At 44.1% G+C, this 20,489-nt stretch overlaps 1 protein-coding gene and 1 pseudogene across 2 annotated transcripts in view; one reads left to right on the top strand and one right to left on the bottom strand.

Annotated features, from left to right (window-relative positions):
- AK8 (adenylate kinase 8) overlaps nt 1-20,489 on the bottom strand; it is a 108,470-nt gene that overhangs the window by 79,878 nt on the left and 8,103 nt on the right. For both annotated transcript variants that reach the window (XM_035102200.2, XM_035102197.2), the window contains exons 3-4: nt 6,163-6,212; nt 4,284-4,397 (exon numbers count right to left, since the gene is read on the bottom strand). In XM_035102200.2, coding sequence (XP_034958091.1) covers nt 4,284-4,397; nt 6,163-6,212 — 164 coding nt within the window. The remainder of the gene's footprint in view (nt 1-4,283; nt 4,398-6,162; nt 6,213-20,489) is intronic.
- On the top strand, nt 16,624-17,143 carry LOC118078371 (anaphase-promoting complex subunit CDC26-like; annotated as a pseudogene).

Here is a 20,489-nt window from a genome sequence, read left to right as displayed (position 1 = left end):
ATATGGTTAGCATCTCTGAGCCGCCTCACCACTTAAACCTATTTGGCTCCTCCTTCTTCTAATGGTGACAGGGTGATCAGCAGTGGCCAGGAGCTGGCCAGGCAAAAATCACTCAATGAACTTTCAGCTTAAATATTTGCAGATTCTCCAATGATGTACAAAAGAAGAATCCTCTCCTGCCTGGAGCACCCATCATGATATAAGTTTATAAAATTATGCATGGCATGGAGAAAGTGCATAGAGAAGAAAATATCTCCCTCTCTCATAACACTAGAACTCCTGGACATCAAATGAAGCTGAATGTTGGAAGATTCAGGACAGATAAAAGACAGTACTTCCTCATGCAGCACATAAACTATGGAACTGACTTCCAAAAGAGGCAGGGATGCAGGACCGGTCCACCCACAAAGTCAGATGGGGCAACTGCTTCAGGCAGCACGATTCCTAGGGGCAGCAGATTCTGATGTCAATCTTTCTTTCCTGTTCTCCCCCCACCCATTGTTCCTGAAGTTGATCTTCATTCACCCCACCTTCCCTGGCAAGGAGGGCCTCCTGCCCTATTTTGAGGTTTGCCTCAGGTGCCAAAATCTATTGGGCCAGCCCTGCAATGATGGTCACAAAGTGGATGGCTTTAAAACTGGGTGAGAAAAATCCATGAAGGAGAGGACTATTGATGGCTACTAACCACGATGGCAGTAATGCTTCTGAACTGAAAACCACAGGAGGGGAGAGTGTTCTTGTGCTAGAATCCTAATTGCTGGTCTACTACAGGAACACAATGCTGAACTAGATGGGCTTTTGCCCTGATCCAGCAGCCATGCTCCTCTGGTGTTCCCTTTCACAGGCAATACACTAGGAATCACAAGTGGGGAAAGTTGCTGTTGCACTCAGGTCTGCTAGAAGGATTCCATAGACATCAGGCTGGGCACCGGAAAAACAGAATGTTGGGCTAGATGAGCCACTGGCTTGATCCAGCAATCTGTTCTGTGTTCTGATGATCTCGAGGTTGCCCATTGTAGAACTCAGCAGAGAAGAGGATGGGGACAAAACTATAATTATTTCCCTGTGGCTCCACTTCCCGAGGACCTCTTTGCCTTCTGCTCCACCAGTCTCAATGGTCCCCATCCACCATGGTTACTCTCTGACTCCTGAGACTAACCTTGCATTATTATTTTCAACAAGAATACACTTGTTTTCTTTTTAACCAAAATCATCTTCCTATGCAAACACCCTGCCAACTCAAAAGAGCATGTAAAGCACTGTACTGATTTCACCACTTCCCTCTCTTTCTTCCCCTCCCCATACAGCCTGATTCCTTGCCAGATCTCCTTGACTTTCATGTCCCACCCCATAATAATCAAGGAAACCCTACAGGGCCCCCTTGAAAGTGCTGCTGATTAGCCTGAAGTATGCTAATAATGAGAGTAATTAAACCAAAGGGGATTTTTGTGCATGAGGCTGTGTTCCTTTCTATTTTTCTTCCTCCAAATCAATGGTGGGTTTTTTTTTCTTGCACTAGTGAATAAAAATAATCTTTGACAAAACGAACAAAGTTTAGGATTTATTTCTGCATTTGTTTTATGAATGCAGTTTTATTGTTGGTTTTATTCTGTTCACTGTCATGACATTCACGGTACATAAATGTTTGCAAAATGTATATCTATATTTTCAAAAGATGCTCATTTGCTATGTGTTTGGACACCTCTGAAGATATCATAACCAATTATGCATGATGGTTCCTGAGATCAAAGAGTAGGCTTTAGTCTATGTGTGAATACAACTGGATTCCATTTTGAATCAAGATGGCGGACTGAATCTTTCAAAACTGCACTGATTTTAACCTCAGATTCAAAAGTGTACTGATTCTTTGCTATCTTAGAATCCCTGCGCAAAATACTAGGTACATTGCCTCTTTTAAATTGGAGGGAGGGAGGGAGGGAGGGAGGGAGGGAGGGAGGGAGGGAGGGAGGGAGGAAGGAAGGAAGGAAGGAAGGAAGGAAGGAAGGAAGGAAGGAAGGAAGGAAGGAAGGAAGGAAAGAGTAGGCCTGTAGCAAGGCTGCTGCTAGTGCAGCAGGGGAGCTGTCTAACTGAAGTGTGAGAAGTGGAGAACAAGACTGGGTGAGACAGAAGAGGAAGAGTTGCACAAGCAACAGTCAGAATTTATTCCTGGTCCTGCTCTTCCTGGAGCATCCGTAGGACTCTAATCAGTGAACATGGGCTCACCATTCCTCCCCAAGGCCAGAGATCACATATGGATGCCATCATGCTTTGTACCTTTTAATCTGTGTACCTTCAATCTTAGGCCTGTAACTTTCAGTTCCAGGAATGATTGCAGAATGTCAGAAGAGAGAAAGAGAGAGAGAGAGAGAGAATATAAACCAGGCATCCCCAAACTTCGGCCCTCCAGATGTTTTGGACTACAATTCCCATCATCCCTGACCACTGGTCCTCTTAGCTAGGGATCATGGGAGCTGTAGGCCAAAACATCTGGAGGGCCGCAGTTTGGGGATGCCTGATATAAACAACTAGTGTATTTCAGCCCGTTCAATAACGGGCGCTAGAACATCCCGGGGTGCGGAGAAGCGCTTGCGCAGCGCTTCTCCAAACCCTGGGACCTGTCCTTGCTGTCGGCGGCAGGGGGACAGGAACGGAGGAGAAAGCGCTGCTTTCTCCTCCTTCCTTCCTCTCCCCCAGCCGCCGACAGTAAGGATGCGGGACACAAACGCCTACCTCGCCGCCGCTGCTTCGCGACCTCCTGCCGCTCCTCTCACAGGCCAGGGAGGGTTGTGAGGAGGAGGCCTCCGCCAGCCTCCACCCTCGCTTCCCTGATGTGCCCTGCAGTGAGGCGGTATCCAGCCGGGAGCGGCGGTTGGAGGAGGTAGAGGGGGGGAGTGCGCGCGTGCAGTCTCTCCGTCCAATCCCTGTGTCCCTGGGGCACAGTAACCCAGGGACACACGGGAAAACTGGACACAGAGACACAGGGACTTTATTATATAGGATTAGGGTCTGATCCCTTGACTCTACAACAGGAGTGAGACACCGCAGGCTCTATGCATCAGAATTCGCCCCCAAGTGGCAACCCACACTGGCCTTGCTTTGCACCCTCCTTGAGTGTTTCTGCTTGGCTGGAATGTGTCTTTAAACTCTGATAATGTGTTCTGCTTGTCTGGATGGAGAATACAGAGGGGCATGCCTGAACGTGTGTGTAGAAACTAGCCTATTGTATGAAGGTGAAATTTACACCCCTTGCTCTGCCCACTTATGCCTCTGGCCCTGCCTACCATGTGGCCTTGCCCATGCCTGAAAAGGGTTTCCCATGCCCTATTCTACAGGCTCAAGGCTACTGATTTTGGACTGTGTCTTCCCAGGACCACCCTCCTTGGCACTGACTCTGCAGGATACCAAACCAGGTGAGGCATCTTTCAGAGGAGAAGATATTTGGACTGCTTGTCAGGGTCTGCTCTGTTCACTTCATTTCTAAATACACTAGGAACTGACAATGGGGGTCTTTGTCAGAAAAAAGTCCCCACCTGGTTGCAGCATGGTCCAAACAGGTGGGTGGGGCGATAAGTGGGATTCTCTCCCTACCATAACCTCCCCCATCCTTAAAAAATAAAGTTATGAATAGGGATGTAAGGAATTTTTGCCCCATTCTGCTTTCATCAGAACCAGTGCTGTTTCCGTTCTGTTTACACTAAAACTCGGGTTATTCGTCTGTTTCAGGCCGAAACTAATGTTATTATGTAATTAATTTCAGTGGAAAGGAAATGTAGAAAATGGTGCACAAAATGGCAATGACTGAAAAAAAAAACAATAGTGAATACTGCTTATATTTGCTTGTGTGATTTCTGTTCCTGACTTTGGGCAAGCATGCAAACTGTCATTATTTCTGCTCCCATTTCCAAAAGAATTCTCCAACATCGCAGTTGTGGACTGCATTACATTCAGACACACTGTGCTCATGAATTTCTATCCACTTGGAGGAGTTTTTAATACCTTGTTTTTAGTAACAACTATGGCATAGGGTAGATTGTGAATTCAGAAAAGTTCGATATTTATTCTCAGCTGAGGATGGCAAAGCAGCTCCCTTTGGTATTTCATCCCTAGAATGGAAGGAGCCCACTGCCAAAAATTCACAAGTCAGTTCTGAAATCACCACAGATACAAAACAAGGTGCGATAATTGGATCGCTCGTTTGTGTCTGCAGAAAAATAAAACGGCAAATGCCACAACTTATCTTTCCCTTCCATGCAGAGATAGCATCGTTACCTCTGCCCACGCACCTGGTTTGTGTCTTGATACTCCTCTGCTTTGTATCTGAGGTCTGACCACGTACTGTTTAACAGAGTCTCCGGAGAAATCCGTGCGGTTCCCAGTTGTTTACAAAGCCACATTGCCTGGAGGGAAAAGCAGGTGTTTGGGGTGGGGGGAGAGAAGGAATAAGAGAGAGCTGTATCTTCCCAAAGGAAATGAAAGTAAATTTGAAGAAAATTTAAAAACAAATACACCAGCATTTTCACAGTTTTTCCATCGGAGTGTGCAAAATTCGTAACACTTAAGTGGAAAATAGAAAAAGAAAGCACCATCTGTAATAGGAGAGGGGGGGGACAGCAAATATGTTATCTGTCACTTTTAAAAGGAATATAGTGACCATTTTGAAATTCAGCACAATGGAGATCTGGAATGTTTTCATTTACAATGTCACTTTAAAACATGTGCTCCTTCTGCCCCCTCCCCCTGGAAGAGCCCAGAGCCTGGATTCTCTCAAAGACTGCCAGGGAATGAAAAAAGAAGCAGAGAAACCGATTCACACACAGGGAATCTTACTCAACCTGTTTCCTTCTGATGGGGTATAAGGGTAATTAATCAATAAAGAAATTTATTGAAATTAAAATTAATCAGTAAAGAGTTTAAAGGATTCCGCCTTATGCAGAGTAGGAGAGAGCAATGATTTAGTGCAAGGACAGCCCTATGTTAATAATACTACTTTATGTTTATGATGGGATGCGGATGGCGCTGTGGTCTAAACCACAGAGCCTAGGCCTTGTCGATCAGAAGGTCAGCGGTTCGAATCCCCCTGCCGGGATGAGCTCCCATTGCTCGGTCCCTGCTCCTTCCAACCTAGCAGTTCGAAAGCACGTCAAAGTGCAAGTAGATAAATAGGTACCACTCCGGCAGGAAGGTAAACGGCGTTTCCGTGTTTCGCCAGAAGCGGCTTAGTCATGCTGGCCACATGACCCAGAAAAACTGTCTGTGGACAAACGTCGGCTCCCTCGGCCAGTAAAGCAAGATGAGCACCACAACCCCAGAGTCGTTCACGACTGGACCTAACAGTCAGGGGTCCCTTTACCTTTACCTATGTTTATGAAGGCCTTGACTTTGCAATCCTATACCTAGGCAGGTGGGTAGGGGACTGAAGCTTCAAAGTTTTCCAACACTTTCCCATACATCGCACAACCCCCCTGTGAGGTAGAACAGAATAGTTGCAAAGATGTGGGCTGAAGAGAGCCTGAGAGCCTGAAAGTATACAGTGGCTTCTTGTCTAAGGCTACTTTTGACAATTTGGAAGAGACGAAAGGTTTTAACTGGGAGTTTCCTGACTCTTGGGGCCAACTACCCTATCACAGGCACTCAAGGAACTTTGGAAAGACTGATTTATACCAATGGTTACTCAAAATGTCAAGGCATAGGCCAAGATGTCTGCATTTTCACGGAATCATCACAGGTGGTCTGAAGCACCGTAATAATATAAGGCAAGCCTGTTGGAGCAGGCCAGTGGCCCATCTAGTCCAGCAACCTGTTCTCACAGTGGCTGGCCAGTTGCCCCAATGGGAAGTCAGCAAGCAGGAGCTGAGCACAGCAACTCTACTGACTTGTGATTCCCAGCAACTGCTATTCAGAGGCATACTGCCTCTGATAGTGCAGGGTAGAACATAGCAATCATGATTTATCCTCCATGAATTTGTATAATTTAAAAGCCATCCAAGCTAGTGGCCGTCACCCACATCTCATGGGAGTAAATTCCACAATTTACCTATATTGGAGCTTTTTGTCCAGGTCCAGAAAAATGCTAAGTATTAATATCGACTTTAATAAAGGCAATGAGTCCTACATCTGCTATCCATTAAGAACATTTCCATGCATGCACAAAAATCCACTTACAATAGTCGTTTTCCCAGAAGCAGGAGGTCCAAGTATACAGATCTTTGGAACTGTAGATGAAATAAAAAACACATGAATGTCACAACATTGTAGCTGTTAAGGATCCTTGTAATTTCCCAAACATAACTACAATATCCACTGTCCTTCCAGTTCCTTTTATTAGTACTGTATATGTTTAAATGTTGGAAATGTTGGGATGCACTGTAGGCTTATTCCCCTTCCTATACTGTCCTTTTTCATGTTGACCTATTGAACTTTATCCAGTGCTAGAATGATACCCAATTCCTCTTCCATCTTTTCCATGCCTCCCTGGTGAGAGGAGACACCTTTTTGATTCTCTCACCATCCAAGATGCAAGATCATGCATGGCCCATTGCATTCTCCACCTAAGATAGAACTATGACCTTTCCAATCAATCATGCATTTTGTTCAGTGAACATAGCTTTCCTCCCACCCAAACTCAAAGAGTCTCAGTGTGATTATCATAAAATTGGAAAGGACCCCAAGAGCATCTGCAATGTAAGAATCACAGCTAAATAATCCCTGACGCATTGGCATCCAACTTCTGTTTAAAAACCTCTTACCATCAGAATTTTTTCCCTAATGTTTAGTCAGAATCTCTTTTCTTATAATTTTGGTAATCAAGACTAAAGTAGGCTCCTCCAGCAGGGATTAACTCAAAATGCCAACAACTCACCCCCTTAGCATGAAGACCTCAAGTTTGGACTAGTGGTCAACTAGTAATTGTGGGGCAGGAATGCCTCTATTTTACACAGGATAGGCAACATGGTGCCCCTCCAGATGCTGCTAGACCTAGTTCCAATCAGCTCCAACCTACGTGACCAATGGCCAGGAACAATGGGAGTTGTAGTCCAATAGTATCTCAAGGTGGTATACAACATATCATAGTAAGAAAAGCAAGCTTTGGTCACTCTTCTGAGGAGATAGGCTACAATCTCAAGCAGAGTGGGGAGGACCTAATGGGCCAGGGTAAAAGACAGGTTCAGCTGCTATTCTAAAACATATATGGGACCTCCCCACTACTTCAGGAGACCTGCAGCTTAAGGACTACCTGTTGAGTACACTCAGCTTGCCTGGGTGTGACTTTTCTGGCTTTCAAAGCCCTGAACACCTGGAACACCTTCTGAGAAATGCACCCGCTTAGAATTTAAGATCCAGATCAAGAGTCCTCTACATGCTCCAAATTCAGGGGGCAGAGATTGGATTGGTCATGTTGCCTGCATTATGGAGTGACTGCCTCTACTTCCAATGCTTTTAAACAGTGACTGATCATGGCTGTTTTGATTACAGTGGGCCCACCACTTCCGCAAGGGTTTGGTTTTAGGAGTGCCTTCCACCCCCACAAGATGGAGAGCAGCTTACCAGGGTCTGGAAAGGTTGTGGGAGAGTCCTGAGAGATTCCCAGGGCCTTTGTGAAACCGTCCCAAAGCCCTGTGCCTCACCTACCTAGCTTTGGGAAGGTGCCACAAGGACCCTGGAATGCTAGTGCCACAGTCTTCCTTCAAAATCTAGTGGGTGCACAGGTGTAGGGAAAATAAATAAATAGAGAGGAGAGATGGACCTGGTTCTCCATTTATTTATTTATTCCCCACCCTGGCCTGACATAAGGTTATGATAATATAAGTAAAGCAAGCACAATTTGAGGGCTTGCTGTATTGCTATTTGTCCTGTGCTCTTATTAGTTTTATGTGGTTTTGCTCTTACATGGTTTTTAATCGGGACACTACAGTATTTGCTTAACAAGAGTGTGGACTATGGATTTATTCATCTTTTAATTAAAGCCATGATTGATTTTTGTTAAAGTTACCTTGCTTGGTGTATTAAGGCATATCATTTCTTTTTAAAAAAATACGTCAAAAAATTAATGGCTGCAACTTGTTCCCAAAGAAGAAAAAATAAAAAGGAATATGTAACAGTGTTGTAAGAGGAAGCGGGCCTTCCAAGGCCTCATCCTGGCCAGTCCAGGCTTGACCAACAAAGATCTGGGGTTGAGGGGCAGGGTGTGTGCGTGCTGGGGTGTGTGGGTGTGTGCAATGTACTCTCTGTGTCGAGAGAACAGACCTACCACACCCCTCCTAGATGTGTGTGACATCTGAGCAGCACCATGGCAGGTATTTTGCTAGTTCAGAAAGAAGATGGTTTTCATTTCATTTTCCCCTCACGTCTCCTTGACCCAGAGACTAGCTACCTCCTGGGCAGAGCTGGGGAAGATGAGACGCGCAGTGCATTTCCCAGGTTCCTTCTGGAGAAAGGTGGCAAAAACTCCCCCCCCCCTTCAGCCGCTAGAGAGAGAAAAAACAAGTTACTCCATGTGTGTTTTCACCCTCCTCAGTCCTTTTGTCTCACTGCTCACTCACTCTCCCCCTGGACAGCATTAATATCAGATTCCTCCCTGCTCTTTTCTTGTTCATTCCTCGAGTCCATGGTTGTCCGTGGCACAACCTTCTTTTGGTTTCAGAGCAAGATTAAAGGCGAGGGGAGCTGAAGAAGAAGAAAGGGATGGCGTGCCAGCCGCCTTCTCCCTCGGCACATATGTCCCCGCATCTTCTTCGTTACGCGGACGTGTACAGGGTTTTAATGTGCCCTTCCATCTCGAGCACCGTTGCGGGCTTTTAATGATTAAAATATGGGAGAGAGGAGGCCCAGGTGCTGGGAAACGGCAATCAAGTTGAGGTGGATTACCAGAAAGGATGGTCTAGCGAAAGCAGGGGGAGGTAGACATAAAGGGGAAACAAAGGGTTGAGAGTGTAGGGGGCAGGAGGTCTTGGGGAAGTTCTTGGCTGAGATTAAGGCTGTGTACACACTAGGCCTTTAAAGCACATTTGAAACGCATTCTTTACCCTCAAAGAATTCTGGGCACTTTAGTATGTTAAGATTTGCTGGGGATTGTAACTCTGTGAAGGGTAAGCTACAGTGCCCAGAAATCTTTGAGGGAAATAATGCGCTTTAAATATCTAGTGCAGGCATAGGCAAACTCAGCCTTCCAGCTGTTTTGGGACTATAACTCCCTTCATCCCTGACCACTGGTCCTGTTAGCTAGGGATGATTGGAGTTGTAGTCCCAGAACATCTGGAGGGCTAAGTTTGCCTATGCCTGATCTAGTGTGTACATGCCCATTTTCAGGAGGTGTGGTATGGGGTGTCAGCAGCCTCTGGATCAGAGCTGCTAAGAATTGCAAGTCAGGAGAATGGTCTCTGTGCTCAGGCCTTGCTTATGGGTTTCTCACAGGGGCATCTTGTCTGCCACTCTGAGAACAAGATGCTGAACTAGATGCGCCTTTGGTGTGATCCAGCAGGCTTGTCTAATGTTTTTATGGTATTTCAGCCCACCTGTGACGATTCTTTGAAAACACAGATATCTTGGGGTACAACTCAATGGGCTGAGTTAACTATTGGTATAAGTCAGTCTTTTCAAAGTTCCCTGAGTGCAAGAGACAGGGCTTTGTTATGGAAAGACAAAGACCTTTTTTGTTTCCACACACCCTTTTAAACTTTACTTTTTTAATATCTGCTTTGATGCTTTGTTTTAATGCAGCCTTCCCCAACCTGGTATATTGGACAAGTATACTGGCAAGGCAGCTATGGCAATGGCTCATCTCTCCAAAACAGTATGGGAAAATGTGATGCTAACGACCAATGCCAAGATGTGCTGAATCACACTGCTTTATGGAAGTGAGTTGTGGGCAACTTACACCCGCCCGGAGCAAAAGCCTCAATGCCTTCCATAAGTGCTGTGTCAGGAAGATTTTGGGCATCACATGGCAGGACAGAGTCTCAAACGAAGATGTGCTCTCCCAAGCCCACATTCTCAGCATGTTCACACTCCTGTCTCAGCAACATCTACGTTGGCTTGGTCATGTCTACAGAATGGAAGATGGCAGGATCCCCAAGGACGTGCTCTACGGGGAGCTGGCTTCAGGCACCAGGCCTGTTAGGAGACCAACTCTATGTTACAAAGATGTCTGTAAAAATGACATGAAGCCTGGCAACATCAATCCTGCTGTGTGGGAATCCCTTGCAGACAACTGCAGTGCCTGGGGACAGTAAGTCAGGTTGTGTATCTATAGCAGTGACTAAAGGAGGAATGACCACTGAGAGGAGCGCAGAAAGAATAAATGCCATGGTAAGCCTGCATCAGCACAGCCAGGTGCCATCATCTGCCCCAGCTGCAGCAAAACATGTCTCTTCCATTTCAGTCTCTACCACCACAGCAGGAGCTGTAACCCTCCAATGGTTTGACTTCACCCTCAGAGGCACATTCTTCCATTGTCTCCTGAGACAAACAGATGCCAACCAAGCAAATCTATCAATATACACCTCTGAAGAAGTGTGCATGCACACGAAAGCTCATACCAAAATAAAAACTTAGTTGGTCTTTAAGGTGCTACTGAAGGAATTTTTTTATTTTACTTCGACCCAGACCAACACGGCTACCTACCTGTATCTATCAATATGACATGTTAAAGTTACGTGCCTGGGTAAACTTGTTGGAACAAAAAGGGTTTGGGCACCACATGATGTTAGGTAATAACAAAAATGGGCAGGAAGTTCCAAAGTGTAGGTGCTCTTACACTAAAGGACCCTTTATTGCAAGTGCAGAACAAGCATTATATGGCAGGTATAAAACAGACAGAAAATAACAACCTTAAATACTTTTTAAAAATCCTGCTTGCTTTGGAGATTTTGTTTGCAACTGAATCTTAATTAGATCAACAAGCAAATATATCCTTTGAACCTCACTCTGTTGCCCTCTGTTCCTGAAATCTTTCAGCTTTGTTTAAAATCTGAAATTTGGACACCTGCCATTTTCACGATGCCCTTTGAGGTTGTGATCTGTGGCCCCTTTGCCCCCCACCCCCACCCACGCACTGCCATGTTATATACAAGCACTGTGATGGCTAGTCTCCCAGTGCATTTTCTTGGATGCCTGCTCCCTTCTACCCCTCACATCTTTTCCAAAGGTACCTGTGGAGATAATTTCAGTCGAAGATTCCAGCCGGCCAAAATAAAAAATGACAAGCCTCGCTGGATCTTGCTATCCAAAAGGGAGCGATGCTCTCTGATCTTGGCAAGAGAGCCGAGGGAAAGAGAGAAGTGTATTCCCCACCCCACCGTCCACCCCAAAGCTTTGCAACCGCTTTCCAGTATGGAGTTGAGCAGTGGAAAATTTTAAATCATGCATGAACCCCCCAAATTACAAATTCATCTTTACAAAGTTCTTTGACTTGGGAGGTTTAAAGGAAGGGCTCTTACTGGCTCTTGTAGAAGCACCAAGAAAAGGCTACACATTATCAGGAAAAGAATGCTTTAAAAGGCTACATCGAGCTGTTTTTGTCACCTAATTTCTTTCAAAAAATAATGTGATTAAAACCTGTGTGGCTTTTTTCTCCTCCATCCCCCTTTTAAAAAAATCTTAACACCTTGAAACTCCAGCCTGGTAAGTGAGGAATTATTTATAAACAGAGCCACTGAAATGTGCTATGGTGCCAACACTAATCAACTTCTTCAACCCGCTTCAAAGCAATATATATATATATATATATATATATATATATATATATATATATATGAACGAACCTTTCTATCTACAGATCCTTTTGAGGTTTAAGTAAGGAGCACGATTTAAAATTCACAAGAAAACCCTGAGGTACTGAAGCTTTAATACACAGCTTTTTGGACAAACGTTTGATAGGAGGGGGGAGAAAAAGGAAACGTACCATTATACACACCGTATCACGGTTTAATATTGCCCAGGGCTACTGTAAATGCTCACTTTGTACTAAATCTGCTTTTCCTTCTGCATAGGAGCTGGCAGAAGACGTGCCAATGCAGAAATGTGCCAATTTACTCATCTGCACACCGGTAAAAATCATCCGGCGTTCGGTCCCTAAATGTACCGCACGGGTGGCAGAGTGTTTCTAGGGCAACTTTGTAATGGACTGTTTAACCCTTCTGGCCTGCACACAGATCCCTTTATACAGTCAACGGTCCACCATTCAACAGAGAGTTATGCCAGCTGAATCCCATTGATTTTTGTGTACTTAACTCCTTCTTGGACTAGGGCTACACCATGACTGCCACCCCTACCCCCCCCCCCCCAGCAACTGCTAAAATACCAAAGTTTTCCATTTCCAAGATGGAAATTCTAACACAGAACACAGAAGGCTGTCAAGGATTTGGCTTCCAAAATTTCTGTTATCTAACAAGGTGTGACTTTGTTAAATAAGCAATCCATGTTCAATTATTCAACCACTACCTGATTCTGCTTCTCTGCACTTCATTCATTTTTTCTGATATTAAGATTCAGCTTTGATAATAATAATAATAATAATAATAATAATAATAATAATAATAATAATCTTTATTTCTGTTCACTGCTAATTTACATTCAGATTAGTGCTATAGTTTCTGCTGTGTTTCCTGGGTCCAATTCAAACTCCTAGTATTAATCTTTAAAGTAGCCCTAGGGGTCAGTTTACCTGCAAGTGAGTTCCTATCCAAACTCTAAAATGTACCTTCTGAATGCCGCTGCCAAATGCAGTGAGGTGGATGACTACTAAAGGGGGATGGGAATTTCAGGTGGTGCCCTGGATAAAGGAGCGCGGGAGAAATTTGATTTGGATCGCAGTTAAAGATGTACCGGTACTTTCTTAATTCTCACTTTATGAAAAAACTCAGACATACAACCTTCCAAGTTTACATTTCTGCTAATTTTTACAGTGCAGTTCTCCAGCCCAGTGGCATGCCAAAAAATGTACATGCCCTGGTAAAGTGTGCACAAAAAAGCATATATCTGTGGAAATAGCATATGCATTCTGTTAGGGGAAATTGCTTTGCAGTCATGTATATATTGGTGGAGTTTGCATACAAAAATGTTAATATTAGAATAAATTTGCACAAAACATAGATGAATTTCCACAAAGAGTTTTTAAAAAGAACACCATAAACTTGATGTGGAACTGTAACTAGCTGAATCTAAAAACAGAAAACTGAGAAACTGAGAGAAGCCATAATTTTCAGATTTGCCCAGATCCCTACCTGAATGTAGAATACCATCCTTATAAGGGCTTCCTAACACTAAACGCACTCTTTCCGGCATGAGACCAAGACCCTTTTATTCTCCCAGGCTTTTAAAAAACTTTCAGTGTTTTTTTTAATTCTTTAAACCCACCCTATTTCAGACTAATATATTTTATATTGTTTTAATTCTGTTATAGGTTGCTTACTTTTTAACCATTATATGTTTTTAGCGTTCTGTGTTTTTTAAAACAAATAAATAAATTGTAAGCCACCTTGAGTCCTGGTTCTGTGGGGGGAAGACAGAATACTAATAAATAATAATTAATCATAATAGCTCTCATTGGGTCTACAAGTAAACTTTACAAAATCTGAGGCTATGTGCTTCAACATTGCCCCACCTCACAAATAGAATAAGATACTTTCATCCTGGTATGGCTTCCCCTTATCACATACACAACCCAACAAGACAATGACAAAAATCCACCAACAGCATACAAATCAATATGGCTAACCTGATCCAAAACACCCACCCACCACTCACACATGAAAACAAAGACCACCACAGCCAACCACAAAGGAACAGTCACACCCTAGGCCAACCCCAGCCTCTCTCACCACCAAAGGAACACAAGTGACCAGCAGAGAACCTGCACAAGCAACGCTGACACAAAACCCCACATATATTAAGTAAAACAGAAACATCGCCCCCCCAACCCCACTCGCCATTCTCCCCCACCTCTTTCCCCCTTTTCTTCCTAATGTCTCAACAAATGAAACTGGTGGGGGGGAGTTACATTTAAAAAACCATGAGAGACATTGCACACACCTTTGTAAAACAATAAAATCCTTAATAAAAATACATTTAAAAAAACAACAACACTGCCCCCCCCCTTCCACATACCCAAAAGGAATTCACCAACAGCAAAAATAAAAAATAAAACTGCCGCACCAGATTCAGGTACCTAGGGGTTCAAATAAGCAGAAACCTCAACAAACTATACCTCCACAATTACAAGCCCCTGTACAGGCTGCCTCACGCTTTGGAACTCCCTGCTGCCTGACATAACTACAGTACTCTTTTTTGTGCCTGCTAAAACATTTTTGTTTCGAGAAGCCTACCCAGACATGTAGAATGTTTATGTATGTTTAACCTGTTTTTTTATTTTATTAGTGATTTTATTTATTACTAGTGTCGTTCAGCCTGTTAAATAAACGGGCGCTAGAACATATGTGAGCGCTGCGTGGAGCACCGGATCGAGGAGCCAGTCTGCAGAGTCAGTGCCCAGCGTGCGGCGTTGCTGGGCGCTGACTCTGCAGACCGGCTCCTCGATCCGGTGCTCCGCGCAGCGCTGATCAGCGCCGACCCGGCAGGCCGCCGGATCAAGGAAGCGGCCTGCCAGGTCGGCACCCAGCAGCGCTGCACGAAGCACCGGTCAGGTAGTAGTCAGGTAGACTAGAGCAGTGGTTCCCAACAGGTGGTCCGGGGACCCCCAGGGGTCCGCGAGCTATGCCAGAGGGGTCCGCAAGATGCTATTAGAATAAAAAATATATTAAATATATTTCGTATGATAACAGATTTTTTGTTTTGGCCGCTTCCTGCATGAGCAGAGTCTAGCGCAAAACTAGAATTAGATAGAGGCAGTAGTTCTGCTGTATGCCGTTAGGTGGCGCTTTACAAACACTACTGTTTTGCAAAGAGGCAGTGCGCGCATTCTACTGACGCTCACCTCCCCAAGATGCTTTGCGCACGTCGGCTTCATTTGTGCGCTACTGCACAGGTACCCTGTCTTCTCCTCCTCCCTGGCGCGCACTGCCTCTTTGCAAAACAGTAGTGTTTGTAAACAAAGCGTTGTTTTTCGTGGAAGCTACAGTTCGTGTAGTTAAAAATGGACCGTTGGTTAAAAAGTGGTTCATCTCATTAAGAACTGAAAATTAAAACTAACTGTATACTGATGGAGTACTCTGTTGTAACTCACTTTTTAATTTTAGGATTAGGAATTAATGGGGGTCCTTGTCACAATAGCGGCTCGATGAGGGGTCCTCGAGAAAATTTTGTTGGGAACCCCTGGACTAGAGTGTGGTGATACACACAGGAATGGTGTAGCTCACAGAGTGCAGGGCTGAAGACTCACTCTGGCTGCAGGTCCAGCTAGCCAGAAGGTGGGTGGAGACAGAACTTTGTGACTGGAAAAGGAGTAGCAGTTAAGAGTTTGGGTTCCTGGCATTCAAGTGGATAGTATAGCCCATTAGGGTCAGATCTGGCCCAGTCGCCTTCTAAATCTGGCCCGTGGACGGTCCGGGAATCAGCATGTTTTTACGTGAGTAGAATGTGCCCTTTTATTTAAAATGCATCTCTGGGTTATTTGTGGGGCATAGGAATTGGATCATCCCCCCCCCCAAGGTCTGAGGGACAGTGGACAGGCCCCCTGCTGAAAAAGTTTGCTGACCCCTGGGATAGCCTCTGAACTGTGTGCAATTTGCCCTGAGGATAATATCTACAGCCAGAGAAGGAAGTCTCTGAGCTGGGTGTTAAATATTAAAATAAAGTGGCTAATGTCTTTTAAGAGTACACAGACCAGTGAGAACCGGGAATCTCAATTTGGGAAAGAAGTGGAGTTGTGAGTAAACACTCTACTTGGGTCTCAAGTTCAGTAAAAAGGGGACAGACCAGTTAGGAGGGGAGTGTGTGCTGATCCCCTGGGCTAGTACAGTACTGTATACCAAAAGAGGAGCCTCAGGGGTGAGATTTGTAAAAGGTTGGAAACACTGACAGAAAGTGTCAAATTTTCAGAACCTTGCTTTTATGACCTAAACTGAAACAGCACTGCAATTAGTTAAGCCTTAACTGTTAAGGAACCAAAGTGAAAATAATCTGTGCATTTACCATCTTGTTTAGAAGCCTATGACATCCACTGTGATATCCATCGATCGATAATAGACTAATAACTGTTTCTTGAAATAATTCTATCCCCTGATGCATCTTCTCTTTTACCTATTTCGCTGTAAAATAAAATCTTTTGCCTTTTTAACTTCCCAAAGTCTCCAAGTGCCATTTTCTTTAAAAAGCAAAAATACCCAGGAGGAAGATGGGGCATGTATCCTATGTTTTAACCTGTTTTTAGTTTATTGCTGATTTTATTTTTTTAATGTTTAAATAGGTTTTTTTTACTAATGGTTTTATTGTTTTGTTATTTGTAAGCTGCTTTTAGGGTTTTTTTAAACAGCAATGTATATATTTAAGAAATAAAAATAAATTTTGATTGGCTTGTATCCAACTAAATTCACCCAGAGAGGACCCGTTGAAATTAACAGACACAAGTTAGTTACACCCATTCATTTTAATGGGTCTACTCTGAGGAAGACACTGGATACAACCCCCATTGTCCTTGGGTGTTTTTTTTTAGTGATTGTTGTATTTTTAAAAAGTTTCTCAAGGGGGTGGGGAGATCTGCTTGCAAGATGCTGCGGCGGAAACCAACACAGGACGACATTGAGGAGTTCGACGGTGCTGCAAGGAACTCGAGAGTCGTAGGAAGCGCGAGGAGGTGGACGTGGTAGGAGCCAGCGATGGTGAGGGTGTACTGGGACTCAACACTGATCATAAGAGCTGGGAACAGATGATACATGACCGAATTGGCTACAAACCCCAGCCCAAACCAAACAATCGTTCATCTCAGTTTGGGAACTTTGAGTTCTAGAGCCCAGAGGGTGGACAGTGGCAGTGCCCTGGAACCTGTGAGCTTTGGAAGAAAGCTGGAATTTGTTTCAAGAGCCCGACAGGCTCTTTTTAGAAATAGCAGAAGAGACTGAGCTTCTCTCCTCTAGGCTTTAAATGGAATTCTTCCTCAAAGCAGAGCAAGTCTTGCTTTCCCTACAAAAATGGGATCTCTGCCTTACGTGATGGTTTCTTTTGTGCAACTTTGCTAGGCTGCCATGCTTAATAAAATATTTGTTTTTAACTTTGCATGCTTTGTTGTATAAACATAGATGGACATTCTAGCTACTGTACTTAATAAAAGATTTTTTAAAAAATAAAAAGTTTCTCAAGGCCTGTAGTCATTTGGAGCTATAAATTACCAGCACCTTTGTGTATAGCGGTGGCGACGTCCCGTCCCCCCCGCCACACTACTTAAAGAAGTACTTTAGAACCAATTATTAATTAAAAGCTTTTCTGCCTTCACACCTGGGAAAAATACAATCCCTTTTTCTTTTTCTTCCACATCTCTGTTTGAATTTTTCTCTGGGGCGAAAGCTGCCTTGGAAGGAGAGATCATGAAAATTCATAGGTTTCCTGATGACTTTAATAAGGTAATGCTTCTCCCTCTCTTCAGTCAGTACCTTCTTCTGTGATCAAGAAATTTGTTTAAAACACACACACATTTACACACAAAGAAACCAAGATTGCTAGAGGTTCCTCCTCTGTTATTTTCTTTTTTTTCTCAACAGCTCTTTTTAGCATTGTTCCTTCCATTATTTAATAAGAATGCTCTGAACTTGAGCAGACAGAAGTGCTTCATTTAAACCAAAGACAATCTCTTTTACTAGAAACTCAAAATCAAGAGCTTTTTGCTTTGTTTTCAAATCCCACTCTGAAAAATAAAAGGAACAAAGCTGTAGCTTGGTCATTTAGGATGTTCAGCTCAAGAATTTAAAAACACAGGGCCAGATTCAGCTAACTGGTTCCACTAACAGGAGCCCCTACAAGGACTTTTGCTAGCACAGTGGGGCTTTCCTCCATCCCTGAACACACCCCTACACCCCAAATTGGCTCAGGGGGATTGGGAGAAGCTCCAGAGCAATACACAGGGGAGGAGAGGGAAGATCATTCCATCCGATAAGCAGGATGTTGGAACAATCTCCTTAGCACTATGTTGAATTTCTCCCCCAAAAAGCTGCCTTATACTGCTTCACTCACTGGTCTATGTAGTGCAACATCATCTAAACTGACTAACAGTGGATCCCCAGAGTTTCAAACATGAGACATTTGTGGAATGCTCTCCCCAGGGAGACTTGCATTACATGAGCAGGAACCCCCCTCCCTTCCAACATCTTCTCTGATCCCTCCCCTAACCATCCAGAGCAAATTGGGGTCACATTTCACCAGCAGCATACGGTAGGAGAAGCCCTGGTGGCACCTGAGGAAGGCGCACCCTACTACACCATGGGAGCAGGGCATGCCATCGGGGTGGGCCGGGGGCCAGAGTGATTGTAGCCTAAATCAAAATAGCAATCATTGTCATCAGTTGCTTCAGCTGCCAAAAGGTTTACATGAAAACTTTTCTATGGTGTACTTAAAAACAAAACAAAAAAAACCTCTCTGAAACAGATCAGAATGGGTGCAAGCTACATTCAGAAACAGCTCCTGGATGCAAACTTTTTTCTCCTCTCGTTCACCAACCCCAAATATTTAGCTTCAAATTCACCTTGATATGAATCTCAACCCTAAAACATAAAGAGCCCCAGACGCCTCTAGTGACAGAGGTTTTATTGATGTGACACAACAGAACGTCTGGTGTGTGTGTGTGTGTTTAAAAAAGCAACAACCCAGAGTAAACCGTTACAGAAACATCAAAGCAACATGACACCATTCTCGCCTTGACAGCTCATGTGGAATGAAAAATTAGAGTGCCGTTGTGCATAGCCAAATCTAATCCGCCTAAGGGTGAACAGTTTGTAAATCAAATAATTTTGATTGAGGGTACACGGCTCTTCATTGTGGCAGGAATGCAGGCTGTTCGATTCGTCAGCCTGCCTTACGCACAAACACACACTCATGTTAAGAAGCCCACTTGCAGCTTCCCCGACTGCGAAGCTGTTGAGCTGTAGAAGTCATTAGCTGTGGCAAGTAAGTAAGTAATTTAAAAATAAAAATAAATGGCAGGCAAAAGCTGCCAGAGCTAAGCCAAATTTTCACTTGACAAAAGGAGTAATTAGCAAGCTTAATGACATCAGGAAGTTATCAGACGGAGGCACAGAGAGTATAAATAATGGATACACAAGAACTCCTGCCATTCCCAGGAAAAGCATCTTGGTGTTGTTTTTTAAAGGATCTGTTAATGCGCTTTTCTCTTTGGCTTTCCACAGGAAAGAAACTTGAAGCATCTTACAAACCCTAGAAATTAGCACATGGTGGGCTATGGGTAGGAGCATAAGGAGGCAGTGATTTCCGTCCTGTCCTTGCCACAATCAGCACTGTTTACATTCCACTACAGTTTGGCTCCTGCTAAATCCTGTTTGTCTCACTATATTATGTCTTAAACTAACACAATTATTTACATAATTAATTTCTATGCATTTCAATGGAAAGGAAACATAAAAATAATGCAGAAAATCACATTTTTGCAGACGAAAAAAAGACCATAGTGAATTCCGCTCATATTCACTGGCATGATTTCTGCTGCTAACATCAGACAAACATGTACTGTACATTGTATACAAGTCTAGCCTTGTTTTCAAAGTTGCCATTTCAGGTTTCAGGACAGGGGAGCTATGAGATTACAATACAGTCATAACTTGTGTTGCATCTGCTGCAGGTTGCATTTTTTCGTGTTACGAATGCGGCGGATCCGGAAGTGTTTACTTTCGGGCTTCGCAGTGCACGCATGCACAGGCGTTCTGCACGCTTCACACATGCGCAGAAGCGCTCTATTGCACTTTCGCGCATGCGCAAAAGCGCCGCTTGGGTTGTGGACTTTTCAGGGTGCAAATGGCACCCTGGAACGGATCGGGTCTGCAACCCAAAGTACCACTGTAGTGGGACACAATTCCCAACAAGGATCAAATAACTTGAATATACATACAGTCATACCTCATGTTACGTCCTCCGCGGGTTATGTCTTTTCAGGTTACGGATGCACCGAACCCGGAAGTCCCGGAATGGGTTACTTCCGGGTTCAGCACGCGCGCATGCGCCGAAGCACTAAATAGCGCTTTGCGCATGCGCAGAAGCACAGAATTGCATCACGTGTGTGCGCAGACGCAGCGCTTCAGGATGCGGCCTTTTCATGTTGCGAATGTGCCTCTTGAACAGATCCCGTTCGCAACCAGAGGTACCACTGTATATATTCAAGTTCAAAACTGATGGCTATTTTATGAGTAATGTGGGGTTTCTTAATATCTAGGTCAGGGTTTCCCAAACTTAGGTCACAAATTGTTTTTGGACTACTACTCCCATCACCCCAAGCTAGCTCAGTGGTTAGGGATGATGGGAACTATAATCCAAAAACAGCTGAAGATCCAAGTGTGGGAAACCCTTATCTAGGCAGAGGAGGCTTTTCAATCAGGTTG

The sequence above is a fragment of the Zootoca vivipara genome, chromosome Z, assembly GCF_963506605.1.
Source record: "Zootoca vivipara chromosome Z, rZooViv1.1, whole genome shotgun sequence".
NCBI lineage: Eukaryota > Metazoa > Chordata > Lepidosauria > Squamata > Lacertidae > Zootoca > Zootoca vivipara.
Note: the sequence above shows the minus strand (reverse complement) of the source record. Positions and strands in the feature narration are given on the sequence as shown.